Raw genomic sequence first — 24,995 nt, 5'->3', positions numbered from 1 at the left:
TGATCATCTAATGCATATTTTGTCATTATTACGAAGTTTTAAGATAAGTCGAAGTAGATGAACGAAAAATATAAATCAATTGTAAAACGTAGTAACATTAAAGCGATATTTATACCATGAACATAACCCAAGCAATACAGACAGGAAGACATTGTCAAGCTGCGGTTTACATCTAACTAGGTACCCACCAATCAGGAATGTCTTCAGGAGCTCATACGTCGATTTCAGTAACATAAAGTAACGAGTATCACATCAATTGACTGTTTGAATTTCAAGACCTTGCTTTATCATCCTTGAGGGGAAATGAGGTTAAAATCAGAAGGAATAATAATGGTATGGCGAAAATAACGAGGAAACCAACAGCAGTAGCAAATTAATGCCGATTAAGACTATTAGAAATCATGATAAAAAAATCTAGTCAAGTGTTGAGTTTCGCTTCAGTCTGGAATTTACCCGATATCATAACCATTAACACATTGGTATAAGCGATTGGAACGCAAAACGGAAATGACACCAGCAAAATGCTAAAACAGTTGTTTGCAAAGGTCTGGTCGTTCTTTATCATGGAGGATTTTTCAACTTTGTTGCTGTTGTTGTTTGATTGTAGAACTACTGATACTTCCTACAACCGAGAAAATCTAGAAAATGGTGGCACTACATTGTACATGATTTACTCCACGACGAGTTGTTTTGTCAGGGCGAAATATATATGTTTAGAATGAAAGGCTAACGTCTGACTGTACATGTAAATAAAGTTTCAAGTCACGAAATCGATACATATTTCTCTATTATTGTCAAAGTAGGTGACAAATTATTCAAGATTGTAGGTATTGAATGGCTTGGCGCGATGTATCATTTTCAGCTCTCCGCACAGTATTTAGTCGATATATTGACGACAAAATACCAACGTAACATCTTCATTGATTCTCGAGAGAAGCATAGTTGAAGTTATATAAATAGAATATTTATGACAAAACGATTTGCTTCATTTTTTAAATAACGTATAAAGAGGGCTAGTGATTGTATTGGAGTAGTGATTGGTTCAAAAACCTGCTTCTTTGTCTGGGCACAAGAAAAAAAGGTATCTTATTCAAAATTTGTACATCAATTCTCCGGTGCATTCTTGGCGGTGTTTAGTCGTTCGAAACATACCTTTATCGCATGGTTACGTTAGCTTACATCCTAACGAGCTCCTTATTGATTTTTTAAGAATATCATGCGGCGATTAGTTGTACGTCAACAGCTTCCCTGCTGTTACATCGTTCCACTTTGCATTCAGAAATCTCTTTAACTTACCCAAATATATGTATAAAAAGTCTTGATCAATACATAAAGTGTATTCGTGTTTACCAATATACTGTACTAACTCAATATACGTTTTTCATCCGGAAGTTACTATGAAATTTCGTGAAATGGATAAAACATAAATCAATCTTCAAGCTTTGAAAAAAACCTGCTCTTGCTAGAAACGATTGACAACCGATGAATTCGAATCTCGTTAAGAATCAATATCTTATCCTTTTAACTTTGTAAAGTAAAGTTATACAATGGTGGATCATTTATATTTCAGAACAAGATATTTTATTTCAAACAATTTGAACTTATGCGTGCAATGCTTCTGAATGCGTTTTCGGCACATAGGCAAATGGGACTTTAGCTATAAATTTATAAGATAAAGTATTAATATCAACATTTGAACGGCGTCCCTTGGTAAATCCATCGTTCGTAAACACCCTCTAAATATATCATGAGGTTTTACGAAGACTGATGGTTCTTTCCTTTACAACAATTTTCAATAAAGGAGGACATCAATATGCAATTTGAACGTATGTGTTGAGTGTATGTATTTTTCCGGAAGCTGCGATATGGTGTAAGTTACGGATCTGAAGACAACTTTATAGTGCTACCACACTGAAATATACTACCGAAGTCAAGCTGAACGCCTCACAAAGTCGAACGCTCAACTAAAAGCGAAAGATGATCGAGGCAATATCAAAGGTTACATACGAACACAATACATCTACTTATGAAAAAAGAAAAAAAAAACATCCTAAATTCAGTCGCAATAGGGACAACGAGTTCCTAGTTCTAGGATATTTAGCTTGTTTGATTTGTGTTCGTAAGTCTCTTATTACACAATCTAACAAACAATAACCTGCATGTACATCACGAATTAATCGCAAGATGTAGAAGGTGGTAAAAGTATTATTGAAATGCTGGCAATCCACATCTTTTATCGTTCATGGTAAGCTATTGACATGTCACTGTCCCGCAATGCTAGAAGGGGTCAACTCGTCTAGCATATTTAGGTGACCTTTACGTTCGTACATAATGTAATTCAATAGAATATCCATTTGTTACATGCTCGAAAGTGTCTGACAAGAGTGTTTACTAATGTCTTGACTCGAACACATAAAAACGAGTTTAACAATAGAAAAATAATGAATGCTACCTTTTCGTGCAGACAATTTAATTATGGGAACCCGACCTGTAAGATGTCATTGTTCGGCTGTGGGCTAGAGGCCGTTTCTCAGAGACAAAATATCTAACTTCTTAGACACTGTCGAATCGCTTGTTTGATCTTTGTAAGATTTCGAAACCAATTTTGGCACCAAATTCTTATCATCTATACCTTTCAATCACAATCGAATTTTCTTACACACTGTTTTGTTTCTTGCACACTACTTTGGTATCTTGGAGTGAGTCTGCTTGAAGCCAGACTGATATATCTAAATGATTTATATTTTGCTTTCAAATCAACTTTCCAAAAACTTCTGTGTCCACTCCGTCTACGGCTGTTGTCTATAACTATAACTATGGAAGGTCATAGTCCCTATATACTCTAAATATATGGCACATGGCAAAGAGTGCAATGAGATCAAAAATGAAGTGGTAGGTTTTACTTTTCTAAATTAACGTTCCTACCGTCTTTGAGGTGTCACCAGCCTTCAATTTTTTAAAAACAGCATTCCTTCAAATTTTGACAAATTATAATCAAGTGTACTTAACACATCTCCTGACACACTGTAAAATTCTCTTTGGCCACAGGTTATCGATCTGAAATATGAAATAGATTGATGGAAATATAGCATTCATTTACTAAAATAACATATAGTTCTTGTCTTTCCTTGCTACCTACATTCTCGTGTATTCGTGGAGAACAGGTGTTAGTAGGGGATACATAATGGCATTATGATATTGAATATCATAATTATTGCACGATCATCATATAATATCTATATATAGGGTAACAAGTATATATATTCAATCATACGGGAAACCTTTGAGTTTTCGTTTTATAACATTTTAAAAAGACAAATAATAGCGCGCTTGACACCAAGAGGACGCCATCTTTGATTTGTCGATATTCGACCATTTCAGAGTGTTGTATAGAAAGGAACTTTTTAAAAACACAAATCTGAGATAAAATCCAAAATGAACAGGTAAAATATTTGAAAGAAAACCAACTTATTATTCAACCTTCGCGTCGTTTGCATACGAAATTCAGTGCAGTGACTAAAGAGCAACTCAATGATCGGTCAAAATTTAAAACTTTCATCATCACTGGAAAAGTTATATTATAGGTAATATTGATTAAAGCATAATTTTTCATCAAATTGGTAGTTTTCTATATTACAGTGGCTAAATATATAATAAATACATGTATATATAATACTTCAAATGTCAGTAACTACATAGAGAGCCGGTGTTCAGAAAAGGAGGTATTTAGGGATCAAAAATATAATGCTGTCTTTTCTTATGAGGTTTAAGCGATCTCTATTATAATACTTACTACTGTGCATGATTTAAAATCCGATTGCGTCCCTTCGTGTATATTGTGAAAGGTCTCTTTACAAAATGAAGCATGTCTACAAAATCAATGGTTTTAGTTTTCAATGTATTATTTTTCATACTAATAAACAATTTCTAGATTGGTCTCCCCTTTTCATGCGAAGCTCCTAAGTGCCCATAGGGACATCTGGGCATGTTTCTTACGGGCAACGGAACCAGAACAAATGGACAGAAAGAAAGCAGATGGACAAAAGAGCGCAGCGTTACTATGTCGAGTCCCAAGGTAAAGTAAAACATATCAAACACTGCTAAGATTTCGAAAAAGTAATATAAAATACAAGGAGAACAAGTTGTGTTTAAACACTGATATATAAGGATGTAATTGATTAAAGGTGATACGAAATATCCTTCAAGCTCAAACTGGAATGGAGATCGGTTAGTTTCTATGTGTAAAAACGATGAAGTAAGAACGGTATATGGCAGGAATACTCATTCGTAGTTCTGATCAAGTTATATATTATCATTTCTGTGAAACTCGGCGTGCACCGTGTGTTCGAGAAAGGAACCGAATAACAAAGAAATTGATTTTCCAAATCTCTTACTTGGCTTCTACATCATGGTTTTGGTACCTTTATTCGATTGAATTTGACAATTGTAATTGTCTTCGTTCAGAAATAAAATGTTCACATGCAAGCCGAAAGGATCAATATTTATCAAACCCTGTCCTTACATGTGTCTATGGCGAAATCGTCCTAGGTATATCGACAGAACCGGTGAGCATTTGTATACATTTGAGAGTTCCAGACCCGAATCTAAGTAGAAATCAATATTAGCTCCATTGCCTCATACTTTTTTCAAACCCTCTAAATGAATACATATGCAGGATACACACCACGTTTCGTTGTACGTTCTAAAGCTAATTTCATTACGTAACAATGGTGTTTAGCACTTCGCGTTCAAATTGACAAGACACGTGTCACAGATTCGAGTAGCGCGCCCCACGTAGCAACCTCACGATGTTGCATCGTCGGTTTGCTTGTTACAGTATTAGCGATCGTGCACCGATTAATTGGTCACGTGATCAAGTGAACGTGCACTCTGGAAATCAAAAGACCTGTAAATGCTAATAATCATAACAATTACAATACTGTACATGTAATTTGATAACTTTCGTTTCGTACCAAAAATACAGATCTCAGTCGTTTTTATTTATCTATTTTTTTCAGTTTTGGTTTCTTTTATTAATTAATTTCAATGAGTTCAAATACAGTTTTTTGAAAAGTAATGGAATCCAAATTTTTAGCCCCTAACAAATTACAAGTATTGAGGTAGATAAGGATGCTTTTTGCGCTTGATAGTTACGTATAATTTTTCATGATCACTGAATCATATCAATACATTTTGATAAAAACCTATAAAATATGGTAAAATATGAACAAGAGAATCGTTTGCATGGATAATCCTGAAAAGTACAAGGAAGATAAATTAGACCAGGTGTTCCAAAAGGTCAGTGTTTCCTGTTATGTTGAAGAAACTCGCCATGCTATTTTGCATCAATGACGTGTTCTTAATGTGATTACATTCGTTCACAGAGATCAGCGTTAACATTCGGTTTTGGTTGAATTCTTGGAGTGTGCAAGGCAGACTCTGAACTTTTAATTGAAAATATAGATAATGAAGACTTATCCACTTCTCATTTTCCCAATGCTTTCATCTTCAAGTGAGGTCAGGGAGACAGGTCATTGGGAATCGGGAAAATGATAAGTCTACTGTTAATTACATTCCTACATGTCGTTGCTTAATTGAACGAGTAGGGACGAAGTGTGTTATCACAATTATCTAACGATTCCGGAAATTGACTTATAGTGACTGTGTATTAATCGCTTCAAGATAAAACTCATCTCCTAGATCTATTTATTCATTTAACCTTCTTTCTGATTGAAACGTTTTTGTCACCTCATATCAGGAATGGTGCACGTAGAAAAATATCCTTCATGTCGCTATTTAAGTCAAAAGCTTGATATCACGATGAAATCAGCCAATATGATCTGACAATACCGACTCAATTCTCTTGAATACAATAGTGTATTTCTAGAGATAATATTCAGTTATGAATGCAATAAAAATTATTTCAATTAATACTGCATGTATTTTTGTATTAAGAACATTTTACAGTCAGCTTATGTCACTATGTGGAGATTGTACAAAAGAGAGACACGTGAATATCACCTTTGAATACAATTCTAGAGTTAGATACAGTAGATTTGAAGCAATGAGTAAAGCTGCATCATACATGTACAGCTGTTCCGTCCTTATAGGACTCGTCAGTGATGCTAAATCATACAGCTGTTTCGTCCTTCTAGGACCCGTCAGTGATGCTAAATCATACAGCTGTTTCGTCCTTCTACGACTCGTCAGTGATGCTAAATCATACAGCTGTTTCGTCCTTCTAGGACCCGTCAGTGATGCTAAATCATACAGCTGTTTCGTCCTTCTAGGAGTCGTCAACGATGCTAAATATACAGATGTTTTGTCCTTCTAGGACTCGTCAGTGATGCTAAAGACAAAATTTTAAAGACTAAGAGGCGACCGGAAAAATTTCAAAGTGATCGAAAAGAATGTGAAAATCTATGAGTTACATGTTTTTGATGTGTTTGTGTGATATTTCATTATAAAGAAACTGTACCTTACAATTTGTGTTATTTAAGTTGTGTCATTCTTTAAAATAAAACAAATGATGCACTCACAGTGGCCACGGAAAGTAAATTTATATCATCGCCGTGAGAGAATTTTCTTAATATAGCTGAGGGTCATTCAACTGCTAACAAGTCAGAATTCTTTTCCAATTTCTTGAACAAATGCCATATCTATTTCCGTCTAGGCAAACCCAAACCTATATTCCATTTTGAGATACAAGTGTATTTGTAATTGGTAGCTTTGATGTTTGTAATTCTTTCCCGATGCTGAATCGTATAAAAATGATCGGTATCTTTTTTACAATTCGGAATAAATCTGCAAAAATTAAGGAATCTGGGAGGGATATTTTTCTCTCTTCTGAACGTTAAATGAAATATGTTCTAAAAGTGAAGTGCAAGATGAAACTAGGGTTTTACCGAGGCATAGTGTTGCATTCTTACTCTTTGGCGTTGCTTGCGTTTTTGTTGTGCTTTGACTGAAAATGCAATGTTCCGTGTGCGTTTTGGCGAAATGCATGCCTAAGTGTTCAGTATCGAAGAAGGGAGCGTATTGGGAGAAGGTGGGGTGGGTGCGGGTTGTCGGTGGGTGGCTGTATGCGTGTGGGGGAGAGGGATTGTGTTATGTTGTGCTTTGAGCTTTATTTCCCGTTATATATTTGAGCGGAGAGCATTTTCGTTTGTGGGTTTGCTGTGCTTTAGTTCGCGCTAAGTGTGTGCTAAAAGAGTCATTTTGTTTATGAGTTTGTTGTGCTTAAGTGTTCGCTGAGCGTGTAAAATGAACTTATTGTTTACTGGTTTGTTTTGCTTTTTGTTTAAACGATTGCTGTGTTGAAAATTTCATTGTGAAAGGAAGAAAGTTTTGTTTAAGTCATTGTTCTACTTTTTTGCCTAGTGCCACGAGTGGGTTTTATATTTGAGTGTTTTGTTGTTATATAGTGTTTAATGTTGAGATTTTTGTTTACGGAATTCTTTGTATTGTGAATCAGAATACATTGAATCGCTTTTATGACGCAGATCTATCACGGACATTTCGGAACATTTTATGTCTATTCCATATATCGTATCATGGATATATACAGAGAGTAAAGAAACATGCCAGTAAGGGACGGCGTAATGAAGATTGATTTAGATGTTATTTGTATTCTGTGTGAAACCAGTATTTGAGCCGTTCTTTTAGATAATTGTTCAATAGTCTTTCTTCTGAAAAAAAAGACAACATCATGAATTTGACGAAATGCCAAACCGATTACCATTTATTAGCTGCCTGTACCAACTACCTAACCATGAAGAAGTTGTAAGTAAGCTTCTGATCACGCAAGTCTAGTTGCTTAAGATTTTGGTTGAATCTTAATCGTAACAGGCATTTAGGGAAGCTTTTCATGGGGCCTTTGTGAAGTGATTTCATCAAGATGGAGAGTAAGCTTATACTGGAAACTATAACTTTGCGTATGAAGCAATATTGCTATTGAAAATTGCTTTTACTATCCCAATTACTAGTACAGTTCATGGTAGAGTCCGTATGCTAAAAACTTTTTGCGTGGAAAATGGAACACAATACAATGGCAACGTTAGTAATGCGACAACCTCAAATTTTACGATTGCGTCTTTCTCAAATAACGACTTGCATCCACAAGCTCGTTTTTCGGATGCCGTCAGGGTTGATCAGGTTACATGCACGTGTTCAATGCAGTGGAAACCTATTTGTGATAAATTCTGTAAAACACACTTTCTGTAAACGAAAGTACTTGGACTGCAACCAAGTAATTGCACTTTATCGTAAGACAGATGGGTATTTCAAAGGCAACTAGAGTCTTGTAGGTAAACTCTCGCGAGATGATAATAAATCTCGAGGGCTACCACTACATCAAGTTAGTTAATTAGGCGGGAGTAAAGCAAAGCATTCATGGATTACAAGAGGGACAATGTTACAGCTACCCATTTCCCTTGCAAATCATTTATTGGTCGATTGTGACGTCAGAACATTGCAGTAATTGCACGAGATCTTGACGTGTTTTTATTTAGTATGTTTTTGTGCTGTCTTTTCATTTCCGCCGTTATCGAGGATTATTTTTTCAGTGGTATTTAATGAATGAGACAAAAAGCTGAATCGATAATTCTCTTTTTATCAAACGACGCCAGATTACTGAATGAAACTTACTCCTGAAGTGCCGAGAATGTGTGGTGAAACATAGTTCATATGCACCAGAGAACGAATATTCAATATCTGCACCGAGCAAAAAGTCGTAATGATAAAGCAACACATGTGTATATTTGAATTTCATCAATCAGCGTAGATGGGCTTTCCCGACGATTTAAGTGAGCGTGAAGTAAATCGAAGTAATTGTTATTATTACACGTCTGTCTGCTACGAGACGTATTCTGACAGCTTTTTTCTATGTTCGACCTGCTGATTTTCTACTTGCATGACTGCTTAATAGAAGACATACCTGACCTTTAAGCTAATTCAAATTAAGTTATTGACCTTTGGTTTGCGTTTTTTTTACATCTCAGTGTCTCCGAAGAGAATAATTTGAGACATTGTTTCCAATCTTATACCAATCCATGTTTGTTTTTTTTTAAATTTCACTAATTATATGAAGCATTACCAAGTTATCCTAATTGGTATCCACACTCACTTATAACTAAATTAATCAATCTTTCTGCAATGGTGTCGTTAGAAAGGTTACGGGGTCATTCTGTATGTAGTTCCTTCGGGTTCTTGCTCGTTAGTTTTTATTTTCAACTCCGTAACGATTTTATTTTGCTCCTCAAAAACTGACAGCACAACAGCAGTTTCCCTTTTCTAAAGTCACTATATCATGACAGCAAATGTATCCGAGCTGAGATTGAATCAATGATATGCGGCATGCATATCACAGGCGCATACAAGTAATAAGAAGTTTACTGCAAGGTGTATAACTCCACGTTAGGGACTTATGTGGTCTGGATCCTCTATGTTGGCCTGTATTACATATTCACATCTGTATATCGTTCTTCGTAACCTTTGAACTGTTTTAGCTTCGGTATGTCGAATGTAATAACATCTTTATGTCGTCCATGTCAACCTGCGTACTAACCTTTGTATACCGGCCGCTTTAACATTTTCATTAACCTCTGTATATCGTCGATGTCGACTCTGTATTAACCTCTGTATATCGTCCGTGTCGACTCTGTATTAACCTCTGTATATCGTACGTGTCGACTCTGTATTAAACTCTGTATATCGTCGATGTCGACTCTGTATTAACCTCTGTATATCGTCCGTGTCGACTCTGTATTAACCTCTGTATATCGTACGTGTCGACTCTGTATTAAACTCTGTATATCGTCGATGTCGACTCTGTATTAACCTCTGTATATCGTCCGTGTCGACTCTGTATTAAACTCTGTATATCGTCGATGTCGACTCTGTATTAACCTCTGTATATCGTCCGTGTCGACTCTGTATTAACCTCTGTATATTGTACGTGTCGACTCTGTAATAAACTCTGTATATCGTCGATGTCGACTCTGTATTAACCTCTGTATATCGTCCGTGTCGACTCTGTAATAAACTCTGTATATCGTCCATGCCGACCTTTGTATTAACCTCTGTATATCGTCCGTGTCGACTCTGTAATAAACTCTGTATATCATCCATGTCATCCTCTATATGCCGTCAATGCCATCCACCATATTAGCATCTGTAAATCACCCATGTCACCCTCTGTATGTTGTCCATGCTAACTTCCGTATTAACCTCTTTATATCGTCAAAGCAAACGTCTGTATATCGTCAAGGTCAACCTCCATATTCACCTCTGTATATCGCATTGTCAGTCTCTATATCTCCGTATATGTCAATGTTAACCTCTATATGTAGTTTATATTTACCACTGTATATCGTCCACATTAACATCTATGTAGGTCCATGTTAACATCTGTATATCGTCCATATTTACCTCTGTATATGTCCATGTTCCCCTCTGTATATGTCCATGTTAACATCTGTATATCGTCCATATTTACCTCTGTATATCGTCCACATTAACATCTATGTAGGTCCATGCTAACATCTGTATATCGTCCATATTTACCTCTGTATATCGACTATATTAACCTCTGTATATCGTTCACGTTAACCGCTGTATATGTCCATGTTAACATCTGTATATCGTCCATATTTACCTCTATATATCGTCCACGTTAACCTCTGTATATCGTTCACGTTAACCGCTGTATATGACTATGTTAACCTCAGTATATCGTCTATATTTACCTCTGTATATGTCCATGTTAACCTCTGTATATATCCATGTTAACCTCTGTATGTCGTCCACGTTAACCTCTGTATATCGTCCACGTTAACCTCTTTATATCATCCACGTTAACCGCTGTATATGTCCATGTTTACCTTTGTATATCGTCCACGTTAACCTCTTTATATCGTCCACGTTAACCGCTGTATATGTCCATGTTTACCTTTGTATATCGTCCACGTTAACTTCTGTATATCGTCTATATTAACCTCTGTATAGGTCCATGTTAACCTCTGTATATGTACATGTTAACATCTGTATATCGTCAACGTTAACCTCTGTATATCGTCCACGTTAACCCCTGTATATCGTCTATATTAACCGCTGTATAGGTCCATGTTAACCTCTGTATATGTCCATGTTTACCTTTGTATATCGTCCACGTTAACTTCTGTATATCGTCTATATTAACCTCTGTATAGGTCTATGTTAACATCTGTATATGTCCATGTTCCCCTCTGTATATGTCCATGTTTACCTCTGTATATCGTCCACGTTAACTTCTGTATATCGTCTATATTAACCTCTGTATAGGTCCATGTTAACCTCTGTATATGTCCATGTTAACATCTGTATATCGTCAACGTTAACCTCTGTACATCGTCCACGTTAACCCCTGTATATCGTCTATATTAACCTCTGTATATGTCCATTTTAACCTCTGTATATGTCCATGTTAACCTCTTTATATCGTCCACGTTAACCGCTGTATATGTCCATGTTAACCTCTATATATCGTCTATATTAACCTCTGTATAGGTCCATTTTAACCTCTGTATATCGACTATATTAACCTCTGTATATCGTCTATATTAACCTCTGTATATGTCCATATTAACCTCTGTATATGTCCATGTTTACCTCTGTATATCGTCCACGTTAACTTCTGTATATCGTCTATATTAACCTCTGTATATTTCCATATTAACCTCTGTATATGTCCATATTTACCTCTATATATCGTCCACGTTAACCCCTGTATATCGTCTATATTAACCGCTGTATAGGTCCATGTTAACCTCTGTATATGTCCATGTTTACCTTTGTATATCGTCCACGTTAACTTCTGTATATCGTCTATATTAACCTCTGTATAGGTCCATGTTAACCTCTGTATATGTCCATGTTAACATCTGTATATGTCCATGTTCCCCTCTGTATATGTCCATGTTTACCTCTGTATATCGTCCACGTTAACTTCTGTATATCGTCCATATTAACCTCTGTATATGTCCATGTTAACCTCTGTATATGTCCATGTTAACCTCTTTATATCGTCCACGTTAACCGCTGTATATGTCCATGTTGACCTCTATATATCGTCTATATTAACCTCTGTATAGGTCCATGTTAACCTCTGTATATGTCCATATCAACCTCTGTATATCTTCCCTGTTAACCCTCTATATCGAACTTTCTCTATTTCGTCTTTACGTGTATCTGTATTGCTTGTGATTTATATGCACCTTCCGTTGTTAACCCCCAATACAATGAAGCTGTGGGTTTATACTTTACGTTCTTGGAGGCTCTATTTCTCTACACATACAGTGTGACAACATAAACAAGCAAGTACATATGCACGGCTCTTTACCATACAATTAGTGACTGGCTGACACTGTACAGGGACAATAGTACAAAGCTGTGTGGATGGGTGATACATGATGAACTACTTCAAAGCCTGTTGTACACTGATTTATATTCCATTCTACTCCAACAACTGGAGCACAATTAACCACTCATAGAAACATGAGATGACAAGAACCGCCAACGGCAACATAACATTCACGTGCGAACGATACAGCGCACTGTATGCATTGCGTGTATGTGTGTGTATTTCTCACTGCAAACCCCAAGACGACACACGATGCCAGCTAGCGTACACCACACAGGTAATTTAACGTGGCACATCACGTAAATTCGACCTGTGTACCACACCATCGACAAGAATTTAGATACCATGAGGTCAAAATCGGTGGTATATCATGATTGTAAGAGTCGTATGTCTCGTGAAAGTTTAACAAAAGAAGACAAAATAAAAAAAAACACTAGCTAACAAAATTAAAAAAAAATGAAAAAAACTGAAGAAGAAAAAACACTAAAACACAAAAACAAAACGAAACACAGCACAATGAAAAAACCCCACGAAAAACGTTACTTCAACGCTGTTCTCAAAGCAAAATGAATTTCGATAAATGTTTAAATTTCATTACAGCATTGGCTATTTCTTGTCAGCCAGCGTCATAATTACAGGCAGTGATATTGTTCGAAATTATCCTTATCTAAATAGATTCAATTGATCAACATGTCCCGTTACACATTTACGCTGGCAGAAAACTTGTCAATTGACCGCTCTCGTTCTGGCCAGCCTCAAATATGTACTTGAAAATATAAATATATTGGATTAAAGGCACTACTCAATCTGGCGCAATGTGTTGAGGATACAATGTCTGATAGTGGTGTTAAAGTATTCTAAACATTCAGGTTATTAAGTTTACAAAGTTCAATACGCTGAGTGAAAGTAGATGAAAATTTTCAAAAAACTTACTAATCTATTGCTAAATGTATATCTTTATCATGTTATCTAAACATCTTGAAATAATGAAATGTGTTTATCACAATATTGTATTTTCAGATGTATAAAACCGCTGTGATTGTCATACAGTATCATTGCATTTTCTTTTCTTTCATGTCTTGGTGTACGTTCTGATGTATCTCATCTTATATTGATGCACGTGGCAGCAACTATAATGACCATCATATTCATTTGAAATGTTAATTTCATATATTATGTACAATTAGTATCACTAACTCATTTTTCAATTACTTTACCTTCATATGTCATTCAATCCTGTCATAAATTATTCTGCTAGGCAATAAAATATTTGCTGTACTAATTTCTTTGCAGAAAAAAAAATGTTTTAGAAATGAAACAGTATGTCATAGTTACTGCAAAGGCTGACTTTTTGTAGAAATTTTAAAAACTCGCAAACATCGGAGCATTGCAAATACACTATGTAAGAAAATTCTGGTTCTTTCCATAATTTCTGCAAAAACGTATCCTTTTTGCTCCGAACGATTTCTTTCAGCAGAAAAAAATTCGAACCATTGAAAACTTCTGGAATATTGATGTGCACGCAGAAAGAAATTAGCACAAAAGAAAAAAAAAATTTGATAGTATAAGATTAAGAAATATCAGATTCTAGCTCCACCAGAACAAGAAAAAAATCCAGGAATGTCCCAGTATTGATCCATCTTGGCTACCCTACTAATTTGAGCACTATCAACATCTCTTCCGTTGAAGTCGTATATCAAAATTAACCTTCATCCTTAAATGTCAAAGGCTTTACAAACGTTACTATGAAACAAAGTGTTTACATATGTCTATATACTGTTGAATCTTTCTTTGCATCGTCAACTGTTGGTGACCAATATTACGGTAAAATTTGGAAAATTGATCCCCAAAAGACTTGCAGAAAGCCCCAACGTCTAAATGTCAGTGTAGGCCGCATTCGCCAGACTACGGCTACCTCTGTCTGTAGGCTAGCGATTGCACGGCTTTTTGTACGAGTTTTCAAACCTAATCGATACAAACTAAGAAAGTGTCACTTCAGCGAGAACATAGTTTTCTCAACAGTACACATACGCCTATAACTGCGAATGTAACTGAAAATTCTACATGTTCATTGGGTTCCAATTCTAAATCAATACAATGTTTTATTGTTATTATTGACATGCTTAATAATGTCGCATTGTCTTGGTCTTCAGTTTGTTCACATGTCGTGTATACGAACAAGCATTGATTTACCTAAGTCAACATTGTACGTGTTATACCTGGGAGCCTTTCACGCGTGTGCACGTGTGCCGTAAATGCATGGAGAATTTCGGGGCAGTATAATCACCCCCAGGTGTTACATATAAAATCCGACGTCAGCATCGCTATAAATTTTCATTTCCCTTAATTTTTTTAACGATTATTTTCATGAACCTACGCTGACATGTTGCTGAAGCAAGGCAGTTGTATGCGTTTAGTTACTGGAAAAGATATATGCAAGAAGGCGACGTTCATGACTATTTACATTGTTCAAAAGGTGAAAAAAACAGGTCTCTGCATGAATAGAGCAATATCTTTAATTTGTCTCTTTATATAATTAATCCGAATAAGACTTCCGATAATTGTTTATCCTATATCTATAAGTTGACTGAATAAATTTAACCATGACTTAAATGGTTCATTAAACACATGGCTGTTATTAATTTGTTAAAAAATTGTCATAAATGTATACTTTTAGTTGTTAAAAATAAACTGCATACACATGAGAAATATCTTAGTGTTTGTAATGTGCTATTTCATTACATACGAACTGCAGTGGCTTTCCAGTAACCATAGAGCGATTTGTGTTCGATTTTTAGGTACCCGTCCGTTCGGGATGTTTACCATGGAGAGGCAATGGGAACCTAGCCTGAGAGAAGGAGAGTTGTATTATCTGTAGCGAGTTCGACGAGAAACAAGTCTATAGTGTTCGCCGTACAGGCTTTCCCCCTAAGTAGTGTGTATTATATATATTGTACATGTATTCAACGATGGAAGGATTTATGCAAATGTGACTACTTGCAACATGTCAAAATTTCGGAATACTAGTAAGTGTGGAAGGAATTGATCGTTATGGAGATGCTATTTGTGTGTTTAACTTTGTCCTGGATTTGGGATTATGTGATATCTGCAGCCACGTCATTACATCCTTGTTCTTAATTGCTTCATTTTTACAGTGGGACAGGCGATCAAGAAACTGAAGATCCGAAAACCTGGAAAAGCTCCTGGATCACGACTACAAAGGTCTCTTAGTGCGAAATCCAGGAAACGGCTTCATTCTTCAGATTCTGGTGGAGGTATGTAAAATGTATAGATATCTTGGTACAGCTTCATTATATATCAGCTGAAGCCATCATGTTTTTAATTTCTATATCATTGATTTTTAAAATGCACTTTGAGAAACTAAATTGTGTATTTCGTTGTTTCTACATATATTTCTGCTACGATGCCTTTGAACATTCAAATTTAGATGTTCGTGGAATTGAATTGCCTGTAAGTTGTATAGCACAGTGGTCCCTAACAATAATTTGAAATCGTTGCGTTTGTAATATGTGTCCTTGTCTGGTTTATACGTATTTATGGATTAATCAATTCCGTCAGAGTTTACTAAACCAAAAGGTCGGAGTGTGTTTTCATAAATGATTAAAAAAACAACTCCATATTACTGTTCGAATATTGAGCGGTCGTTTGCAGCAGACGACAGTAAGCACCGTTCACTCCCGAAATGAAATCAAAACCTTAAAATGATAGATAAGTAACACATAACTGATATTCCTGGAAATATACATCGTTGTCATTTACAATTGAACACGAAGTCTTAATGCTATACAAGTTTTGAAATGAGAGTAAATGGATTTCTCCCATAAATAACTCTCTATATATAGTCAGTGTCTATTAGTGAGTGATTATCAGGTATATTGTTGTATAGAGTGACGAGAGCTTGGTTAGCATGCATGGCATCACAATTCCCTTCGAAGTTTGAACGGAAATATATCTGAAGGACATTTTCATTAAAACATACAAAAAACTATCATTATCACAGCGTTTACGATGAAAGGTTTTACAGGTATTTCAAAGATCATTACTACTCGGTTTCATGGCACCATGAAAGCGCATGAAGTGATAACATAAATATATGTATATATTTGCACTGGCATTGAGCTATACAAACACACAGCTTCCTCTAGCTAGAGTTTCGTGTGTGAGAAAATTACAGTCACTAGTCGTTGTTGTAAGTAGGACATTGTAGGCATATGCCACTCGTGCAGGCGAACAGCTAAACTGATGTTTTCATTCCTCCGGCGATGAGAATGCATATCCATACACGCGTAAAATTAAACCCCGTGCTTGACATTTCTTCCGGGTAAACAAAAAAATAGCATATCACTATATTTATTCCTTTCGACAGCAACTCTCATGCAAAGTTCCATTTCATATTAAATTCAATATCAATAACCCTGTGTATTTGAATATGTGCCAATCTCTATGTTGTTTCATTACGAACACGACCTTGAAATACTTATCTTATTATATATACAACGGTACACGAACGACCGCTGTGATAATGATATATACTCTAGAACACCCATAGCTTAACACATTGACAGAAGCCAAGTGGTCATAGCCACAAAGTATTTATCACAAAATTGCAGAGTAATGCAGTAAGAACACCAATATCGTGATTTTCCAGTGTGGTCTTATATAATATATATCAATTCCTATCATGATGTCATCAAATAATTCTAAGATGACGTCACATGCTTCCTGATAACATTCCGACGTCACACTAAGAACGTTTAATGTATGGATAAAGAACATATTTGTACGACATTTGGGAAAATGACTCTTTGATAAACAGGATAATATAAATTCGTTTCGAAATCATGCGAACTTCTTGAAATCTGTCATATATGCAGGAGAGGTACATGCACTTGTTCCATAAGCATAATAGGAGGTGGAAACCGATGGAAAATGCTTTATAAAAACGTTTTATAACGGCTATAAACTATGTAGTCATGGATCTCATGTAACAGTTATTGCTATCTTCGGTTAAGTTTTAGTGTTCACATATGTGATGAATAACGCAGATACATGATGAATTGTTTTAAAAAAGAGATAAAGCAGCCATGTGATATATTCCATCTGTGTAAATGTATCAGTCACTGGATGTTTGTTCAATATCTTCGAATAAAATATAGTACGAATTTTATGGTTAAAAGTGTTCACATCCTAAATCTGTACGACTCATTCTTATCTGTTATGAAGCTTTCATATCTCACTAATGGTAAAAAACAATTGTGAATTAAAAAAAATTATGTACGCAAATTGAGAAAACCTAACACGAATAACTGACATAATCGAACCTCATATAACTCGAAATACACTGTTTAATCCGAAGTATTTCGTCTGTTCCGCCCAAACTTTTAACTGAAATGCGATCTCACTTAAATCGAAAACTCGGATAACTCGAAACTTTCCAACGGTCCTGTCGACTTCGAAATAACGAAATTCGACTATGTTTATAACAGTGAAGAATAAGGGATTCTGTATATCTAAGAATGCTAAAAAAGTCTATTCTATAACACGGACTAAACGTGAAGGATATACTGTTTAACGTTTGTTTTCGCTCCATGGTTATATAGTGTAACAAATTCTCGTCCCAATCATAAATTCGCCTCACTGTTCTTTGAAAAAGAGCAAAAATTTAACGGGGGCAAAACTTTTCCGCGATAATGTATGTCGTCAAGGTACAATCAAAACACAGGATAGATAATCAATTACGATCGAAGTGTTTGTTTTATAGAGGATAGCATTTCTTTGTTGACGAATAACAGCTAGATTTCTTTTTTGCATTTTCAGTGATATTAAATGATATGAATACGAAGATATAGGGATTTTGTAAAAAATAAAAAGATAAAATGTGAGGATATATTGACCTTAGATCGTTTATACCATCAAACACTGCCCTTCCTTAAGCTTCTGTAATCATATCCAAAACTGACGCATGCTTCATTTGCAAGAATAGGAATGAACAAAGCCATTGCGTATTAGTTACATTTGTCATGATAATATTACATCCAATTTGATTTCAATACACGTATGTACATGTATTCTACGATTCCATGTTTGACGAATACACATTCGCCGTTTATACGGGCCTCATATCTTGTTGGAGTGACGTCTTGTCTAGAGTGTTATTACTATTCGTCTGAATCTCCCGAGTGCTTAAGATGTAGGTCCTTGATACAAAGATTCTTTCGGATGGTGTAAGCCTATTGACGACTTTGATTTAGTTTTGAAGTAGACTTAGGATTGGTTGTAAAGTATTCCTGTCTGTGTGTTTCTTAATTGGCATTTGGTTCTTAGAATCAGACGTTTACGTAACACAGCTAAAGAATCCAGTGCTTGACATATGTAAGGTCAAGGTTATGTCCATATATATAAATATATATGTATCATTCACTGGAACAAAAGAGAATAATCTAAATAGGGATATCCCTTGAATATTTTTATTTGAGGCCGCAAAGTAGAGATAGAAGATATGCATCTTGAATTATATTAAGATACTGCAATGGTTACTTGTGTTAAATTATGACATTTTTATATTTTTTATACACGACGACATGGTTTGCTTTGGCATTGTAACAAAAACAAATAAAAAAACAAAAACGAATGATAAAAAAAAAAAAAAAAAAACGAATTTGGTGTATAGAAATGATAATGCCAGTGGAAATACAAAACTATTTTTAACATAATATATTAACAAATAAATAATTCTTGGTAAACAAAAATGAGCTATGCAAATGAGTTTTCCTTTCTTCATTAGTCATTTATCGGATCCAATGACGTCATGATATATCACATATTTGTGAACTACGTCAGATAATGGGAGATAACTCAGCAGGGGCGGGATGTGGTGATTACTCTCCTGTCCCGTCTGGTAGCGTATGTTTAAGCTGGATCAATTTTGTATTATATCCCGCGTCTATTATTACCTCTGATGGTTCCGCAGATCGGACGTCACCATATTTGGATGTGTGGTACAACGTGAAACAACACCTGATTGTCACTCGTTCAGTGCACGCGTCCGCACAATATCGGTATCATTTCATTTAAAACTTTGTCGAATTTGCTTGGATTTAACCCAATCTGCCACTCTGGAAGTCCGGCAACTCTTGACCATGAACTTTGAAGGTGAGGAAGAAAACTTTCTTATAGATTATACTGAGGTTATTACTATATTTCTTTTATGTTGTAAAAAAAGAACGAAATGTTGTTTTTGTGTGTATTCTTAATCATATTTTGATCAGAAATACAGAAAAAGACTGTAGTTTGAAAGGAAATGTTATAAATCCAGCAATACTTTGTGTGTTGAGATACTTTGAGTCCATGAACAATTCTTGTAATACGCATTAAAACTGTATCGTAATGTCATCATAACACTGATGTCATTTAGGCAAATGATGTCGTGAATGAATATGTAAATACCATGTGGTGTAGTTTGTATTGAAATACCGCATTATGTGCATTTTAGTCTTTGATTGCGAAAGATTAATTACAGCATTAACCTTAGTAACACTAATTACCATTGCTGTGTGTTTGTGTGCCGAGATGTAACGAGCCCTGATCGTTATATATTTGTTCCGAACAGAGAATTATGCAGCTTCAGTGGATAATTGCTGAATCGTTGCATGTTAAAAGAATATACATCAAGGTTTTGCTAATTACACACCGTTTATTCAAAAGCAATTACTTGGAATTTAGGAACGGTTGTCTTGTCTCTTGAGCACCGCATGTTGTGCCTGTATCTAACATACAAATAATTTTGTTTGATAGTATACAAGTCAAATTGCATTCACTACTATTCCTAAATATTTTCTGTTTCATAACGTTTCTTCAATGTGTGTGGAGACCTCATTATATTGTATTTTCCTCTTCTTTACCTCATGCAGATTTTATACAAGAATCGGAAAAGATCTGAGGACTGTCATATTATCAATGTAACTTTTGCGAATTGCACCTTTTACGAGAACTCTTTTAGGAAACGTATGTCGTGTTTTGTTTTTGCTACTCTTAACTAGGTTGTTCGTTGGATTGCCAAACAGAATATTCTCTTTCAAAGATTTACATGACATTTTTTACTATGATTTGCAAGATAACGTTACGGTTCCTTTTATTCGATGTTTCAAATTTTCCCAGTTTAATGAAGAGGATTTATTTTATACGAGCTATGATTTATCTTCATAAGAAATAAAAAAAACTGTTAACGTAACCGCCTTTAGGTAATGCTTGATGTTACTTTATGTTTGTAAATAATCAGATAACCACCGTGGGAACAGCTCAATGCTACACTGAAAGTTGTTTATCAAGAAAACGCGACACTATTCTATTTATTTACCTTACTGATATTTGATCAAATATTAAAAAAAAAACACATGTTAGTTAAAGACAGATGATGTTTAGTTTTGATGCATTTTTTATATCAAAATTGGTGATCACCTCATTTTGTATTTAGCTAGGTGTGATGTATGTCATCCAGGTGTAGCATTACTGTGGAACGTACCGTCTACTGTTCCCAAACAATATCGACGCATTTGCTAGGCATACCTAGCGTTATATATAATAACTATAGTTACTTGGTTTTGTGGGGAATTCTACATTGTGTATATTTACCTAATATTGAAACATGTGATATTATAGAATTAACCCCATGGGAGACTTTGGTTGTATCGATGCACGTCTAAAATTATCTCATAATGTATATATTTAGCTCTGATGCATGTGGTTCATGGGAATTATCCCATGATGTATTGAGTAAGCATAGATGTGTGTGCTTTGTTTGATCACCCAATAGTGTGTCTTTCATTTGCATTGAAGCATGTCTTATCTGAAATCGAACTGGTAGTATATTTCAATTAAGTTAGTACTGGTGCATTTAGTTTTTTCTTTCTTTTTTCTTTTTCTTTATTTTTGTTTTTGTGGAAATGACTCCATTGTAAATTAAAGTGGTATGTGTGCATTTGTTATGAGGTAAATAACCTGAATTTAGCTCAGGTTGATGAATATGTCGTTGCAAAAATGTTTGTTTCCATGCACGACGTATGATTGGAAACCTTGTTGCAGTATCAATTAGTGATTTATTGTTTACAGTATATCATAATGTATGATAAGATATAAGCTGTTGACTGTTTAGAACGGATTGTAATCCCCATTGTACTTTAATATGCTCTATAGTAGAATGACCAAATAGTGGTCTTATGCAATTATCAGATAAATCAAAACGTATTCAATTATTAGACAATTTCTATGACTATTTAAATAAACACAATATTGTCTTTTCTTCTCAGTCCGGTTTTCGTTAAGATCATTCACTGTTCCATAGTAGGTTGTAGTTTCGTGGGCAATTGAACTTGGTCATGGTAATATAAATTGAGTGGTCTTCCCTGATTTCAGGAAGGCTTTCGACCTTTTAAACCATGCTGTACTGGATGAAAAGTTGAAACTTTACCAGTGTGATACTACTGCTCTGTGTTGTTTTTCATCTTACTCACATGATAGATACCAAAAGTGTGTAAAACAGGTAAAGAACAGACGAATTTCCCATGGGTACCCCAGGGCTCTATACTTGGACCTCTGATGTTTGTTAATTTCATAAATGATCTGACTTTGAAAGCTGCTTCCAGAACAGATTTGTATGTAGATGATTTTACATTGTCTGCGTCTGGAACGACAGAATGATGTAAACTGAAAATAAAATGGTAGTTAATGTGGATAAAACAATATCCATGATCTTAACAACAAGACAGAAGCACTGTAGACTGGATAAGGATAGGAACAAGTTTAATCAATTCTAGTGGTGAGCAAATTCAACACGTAAATACTGAGAAAATCCTTGATGTAACAATAGACCACTACCTGTCGTTTTCAGAACATGTAGACTATGTAGTAATTAAGGTGAACAGTAGTCTAGTGCTGCTCCGACGTATAAAGCAGGACCTACCAACAAGTGGAAGTCTGTAATATTTTCATTATTGGTATTTCTACATTTTGTGTATTGGTGTACTGTATGGCTGTAATGATAGTATAATTTAAATCTTAAAATGTGAAGCATGCCTCATCTCAGATGCTCGATTCTACACCCCATCCAAAGACATGTTTCGTTAGTTAAATGGATGCCTATTGACCTTTATACAGTATAAGAAATCAGTTATAACTGTGAAATGTGTAAGTGGACCTGTTCCTATCATGTATGTTCTCGTTTTAATCCAGTTTACAATATCCATGCCAGACAGAAAAGCATTTTGTGTATATCCCTAAGCACAGAACAAAATTTTATTTAAGTATTTTTATTGTGTAAGGCTGTCAAATCTGGAACCAGTTTCCTCGTGGTGTAAGATCATCACCATCAGTAAGTATTTGAGAAAAGAAGCAATAAAGCATCACTGCGAATATATAAGTTTAAAAGAAAACAAAATAACATTTTTATGTATGCTCTATTAGCATGTATTCTGGAATTGTTTTCATATCTTTGCTATATTAGCATTTACGTTTATGATGCTTTGGCCATTTAACTTACTTTGTAATCATAAGCATGAAATTAGTGCTTTCTGTGATAATCAGGGTTTTAGTCAATATTGTATGTAATTGTTTTAGTCATATGTTTATGTGTTTTACAGTATCCCTTTTATCTATGTATATTTAACTTTAGAATGTCTTTAGATTATTATGTACCTAACAAATTTTACTAACCTTTCGGACCATGAGAGAGATTAGACTTTGGCTACATTAGGTTGTATATCCTCGATAGATAATGTTTATCGTTATTATTATTATTAAATGTGCCCCTTCCGATATAGATTTTGACAACTTTTCCATCAACTGTAATTTTCCCAGTAACTAACTAAGTTTTAATATTGAGACCTTTATTTTATTATCTCTGACGAGTCCTAGAAAGACTGACGTCTACAGATATGTGTAATAACCATGAGATGGCTTCTGTATCGAAGACAAGCTAATTTTGAATCAAATGCTGAAATATTACTTCAGTTTAATCTAATTTTTCATTAAGTTTTCAGGGCTTCTCTATTCTAGTTCAACCTAGAGTACATTTTATTTATTATTATCGTGTGTACTTAAACATACGATGTAATGTAACGACAATACAATCACAACAGACGCTATCTACTCATCGATGAAGACATTTAGATAATCAACGAAACCTAATCATTAAATATTTTTTTCCGAGCATGAAGACTTTGTTGAGCAAATATTCACAAACATGTACATTGGGTCGATTGGCTCATTATAAAATATGTCAATAAATGGAGGAAAAACAGTTTATTTATGTAAATATTTACACTGTACTTTGTAATGAAAACATATTGAGCTCCCTACACTACTTTGCCAGGATAATTGTTTTATTTTCTCACCGTCTTGGTGCAATTTTGATATATCGACTAAAGCAATCGATCTCGGTCGGATATGATCTGTGTGTATTTAATATGAAATGTTTGAACAATGCTTAAAGTTCATGTGCTTCTGTCAGTACTACCGGCTGTACGTAATAGCTAAAGTTATTGGTCATATAAGATCTGGAATCAAAAAATTTGAAAATTGCTAGATGTCTTGAAGCACGGGGCAACTACAGCTGCCCTTCATAGAATAGGATATCTTATTTCATCAATATACAACAAGAAAATACCAACATGTCAACATAATCATAAACCAAACTCAAATGCAATAAAGCTAATGTATGATACGAACAAGACTCCTAGCAACGTACAAGGATATTAAAACCAGGTGTTCCGAAAGCGTAAGCGTCTTCTGCTTCATCAACGACACTCGCCATGTAAACGTTGGTCATGTAAATTAACGGTTATCAAACACGTCCAGCTTCATATCGTACAAAGAAATAGAATATTTCTCAATGAGACCACTATGATGACCGTACTACCTCTCTTCATTATTATAAACCTGCATCTTTTGTAACCCTGTGTTACGAGTTTGTCCGTCAGTTAACGAATTCTTCCACGAAAATCGTGATGATGGGAGTACACCCATGAATATCAGATCAATTGCGACATTCCTCTACTAAGTAACACCTAACAGCTGTATGATGCATTTTGATTTATTGTTTGGCTCTACTGTACTTTAGTCTAATTTTGTGTTGATATGTGTTATTCGGCAGTTTTTTTCTAACAAAGATTTATTAAACGTATCTATCTAACAAGTAAGTGTACATACAAAGTAAAATTCTTTCAGAGGTTGAACTTGCTCAATGTGAAAATGGCATCTGAAATAACATTTAGTAACAGATGAATATATCAAGGAAAATTAAGCTTGTTTGACATAGCGAGGGAGCAACCTTTTGCCAAGGGAAAGTAATTTTGCAACACCTTATCGATCTGTAGAATATGCTTGATACATTTGTCTACTTTTTATATTACATCAATTGAAAAATAAGTTTTGCCAGCCTGCATATCATGTAAGCATATACTTCAAAGCGATATTCCAAATTTAGCATGTAACTACATCCATCTTTTTGCAGTGGAAAGAAATAGATTATTTGACTAGATGACCTAAGCATGTGCTTAACAATAACGTAACATTACTAATGATG

The 24,995-nt window shown here is 35.0% G+C and overlaps 1 protein-coding gene across 6 annotated transcripts in view; it reads left to right on the top strand.

Annotated features, from left to right (window-relative positions):
- The window catches only part of LOC132548223 (Kv channel-interacting protein 4-like), a 380,433-nt gene that overhangs the window by 5,004 nt on the left and 350,434 nt on the right, over positions 1-24,995 (top strand). For 3 of the 6 annotated variants that reach the window (XM_060212059.1, XM_060212076.1, XM_060212092.1), the window contains exon 2: positions 15,553-15,672. The exons of 2 other annotated variants lie outside the window; for them this stretch is intronic. In XM_060212059.1, coding sequence (XP_060068042.1) covers positions 15,553-15,672 — 120 coding nt within the window. Of the gene's footprint in view, positions 1-15,228; positions 15,424-15,552; positions 15,673-24,995 lie in introns of those variants that run through there. One more of the 6 variants, XM_060212100.1, reaches the window with a different exon arrangement.

This window comes from Ylistrum balloti, unplaced genomic scaffold, assembly GCF_031769215.1.
Source record: "Ylistrum balloti isolate Yb309-2 unplaced genomic scaffold, AGI_CSIRO_Ybal_v1 Utg369616, whole genome shotgun sequence".
NCBI classification, from domain to species: Eukaryota; Metazoa; Mollusca; class Bivalvia; order Pectinida; family Pectinidae; genus Ylistrum; species Ylistrum balloti.
Note: the sequence above shows the minus strand (reverse complement) of the source record. Positions and strands in the feature narration are given on the sequence as shown.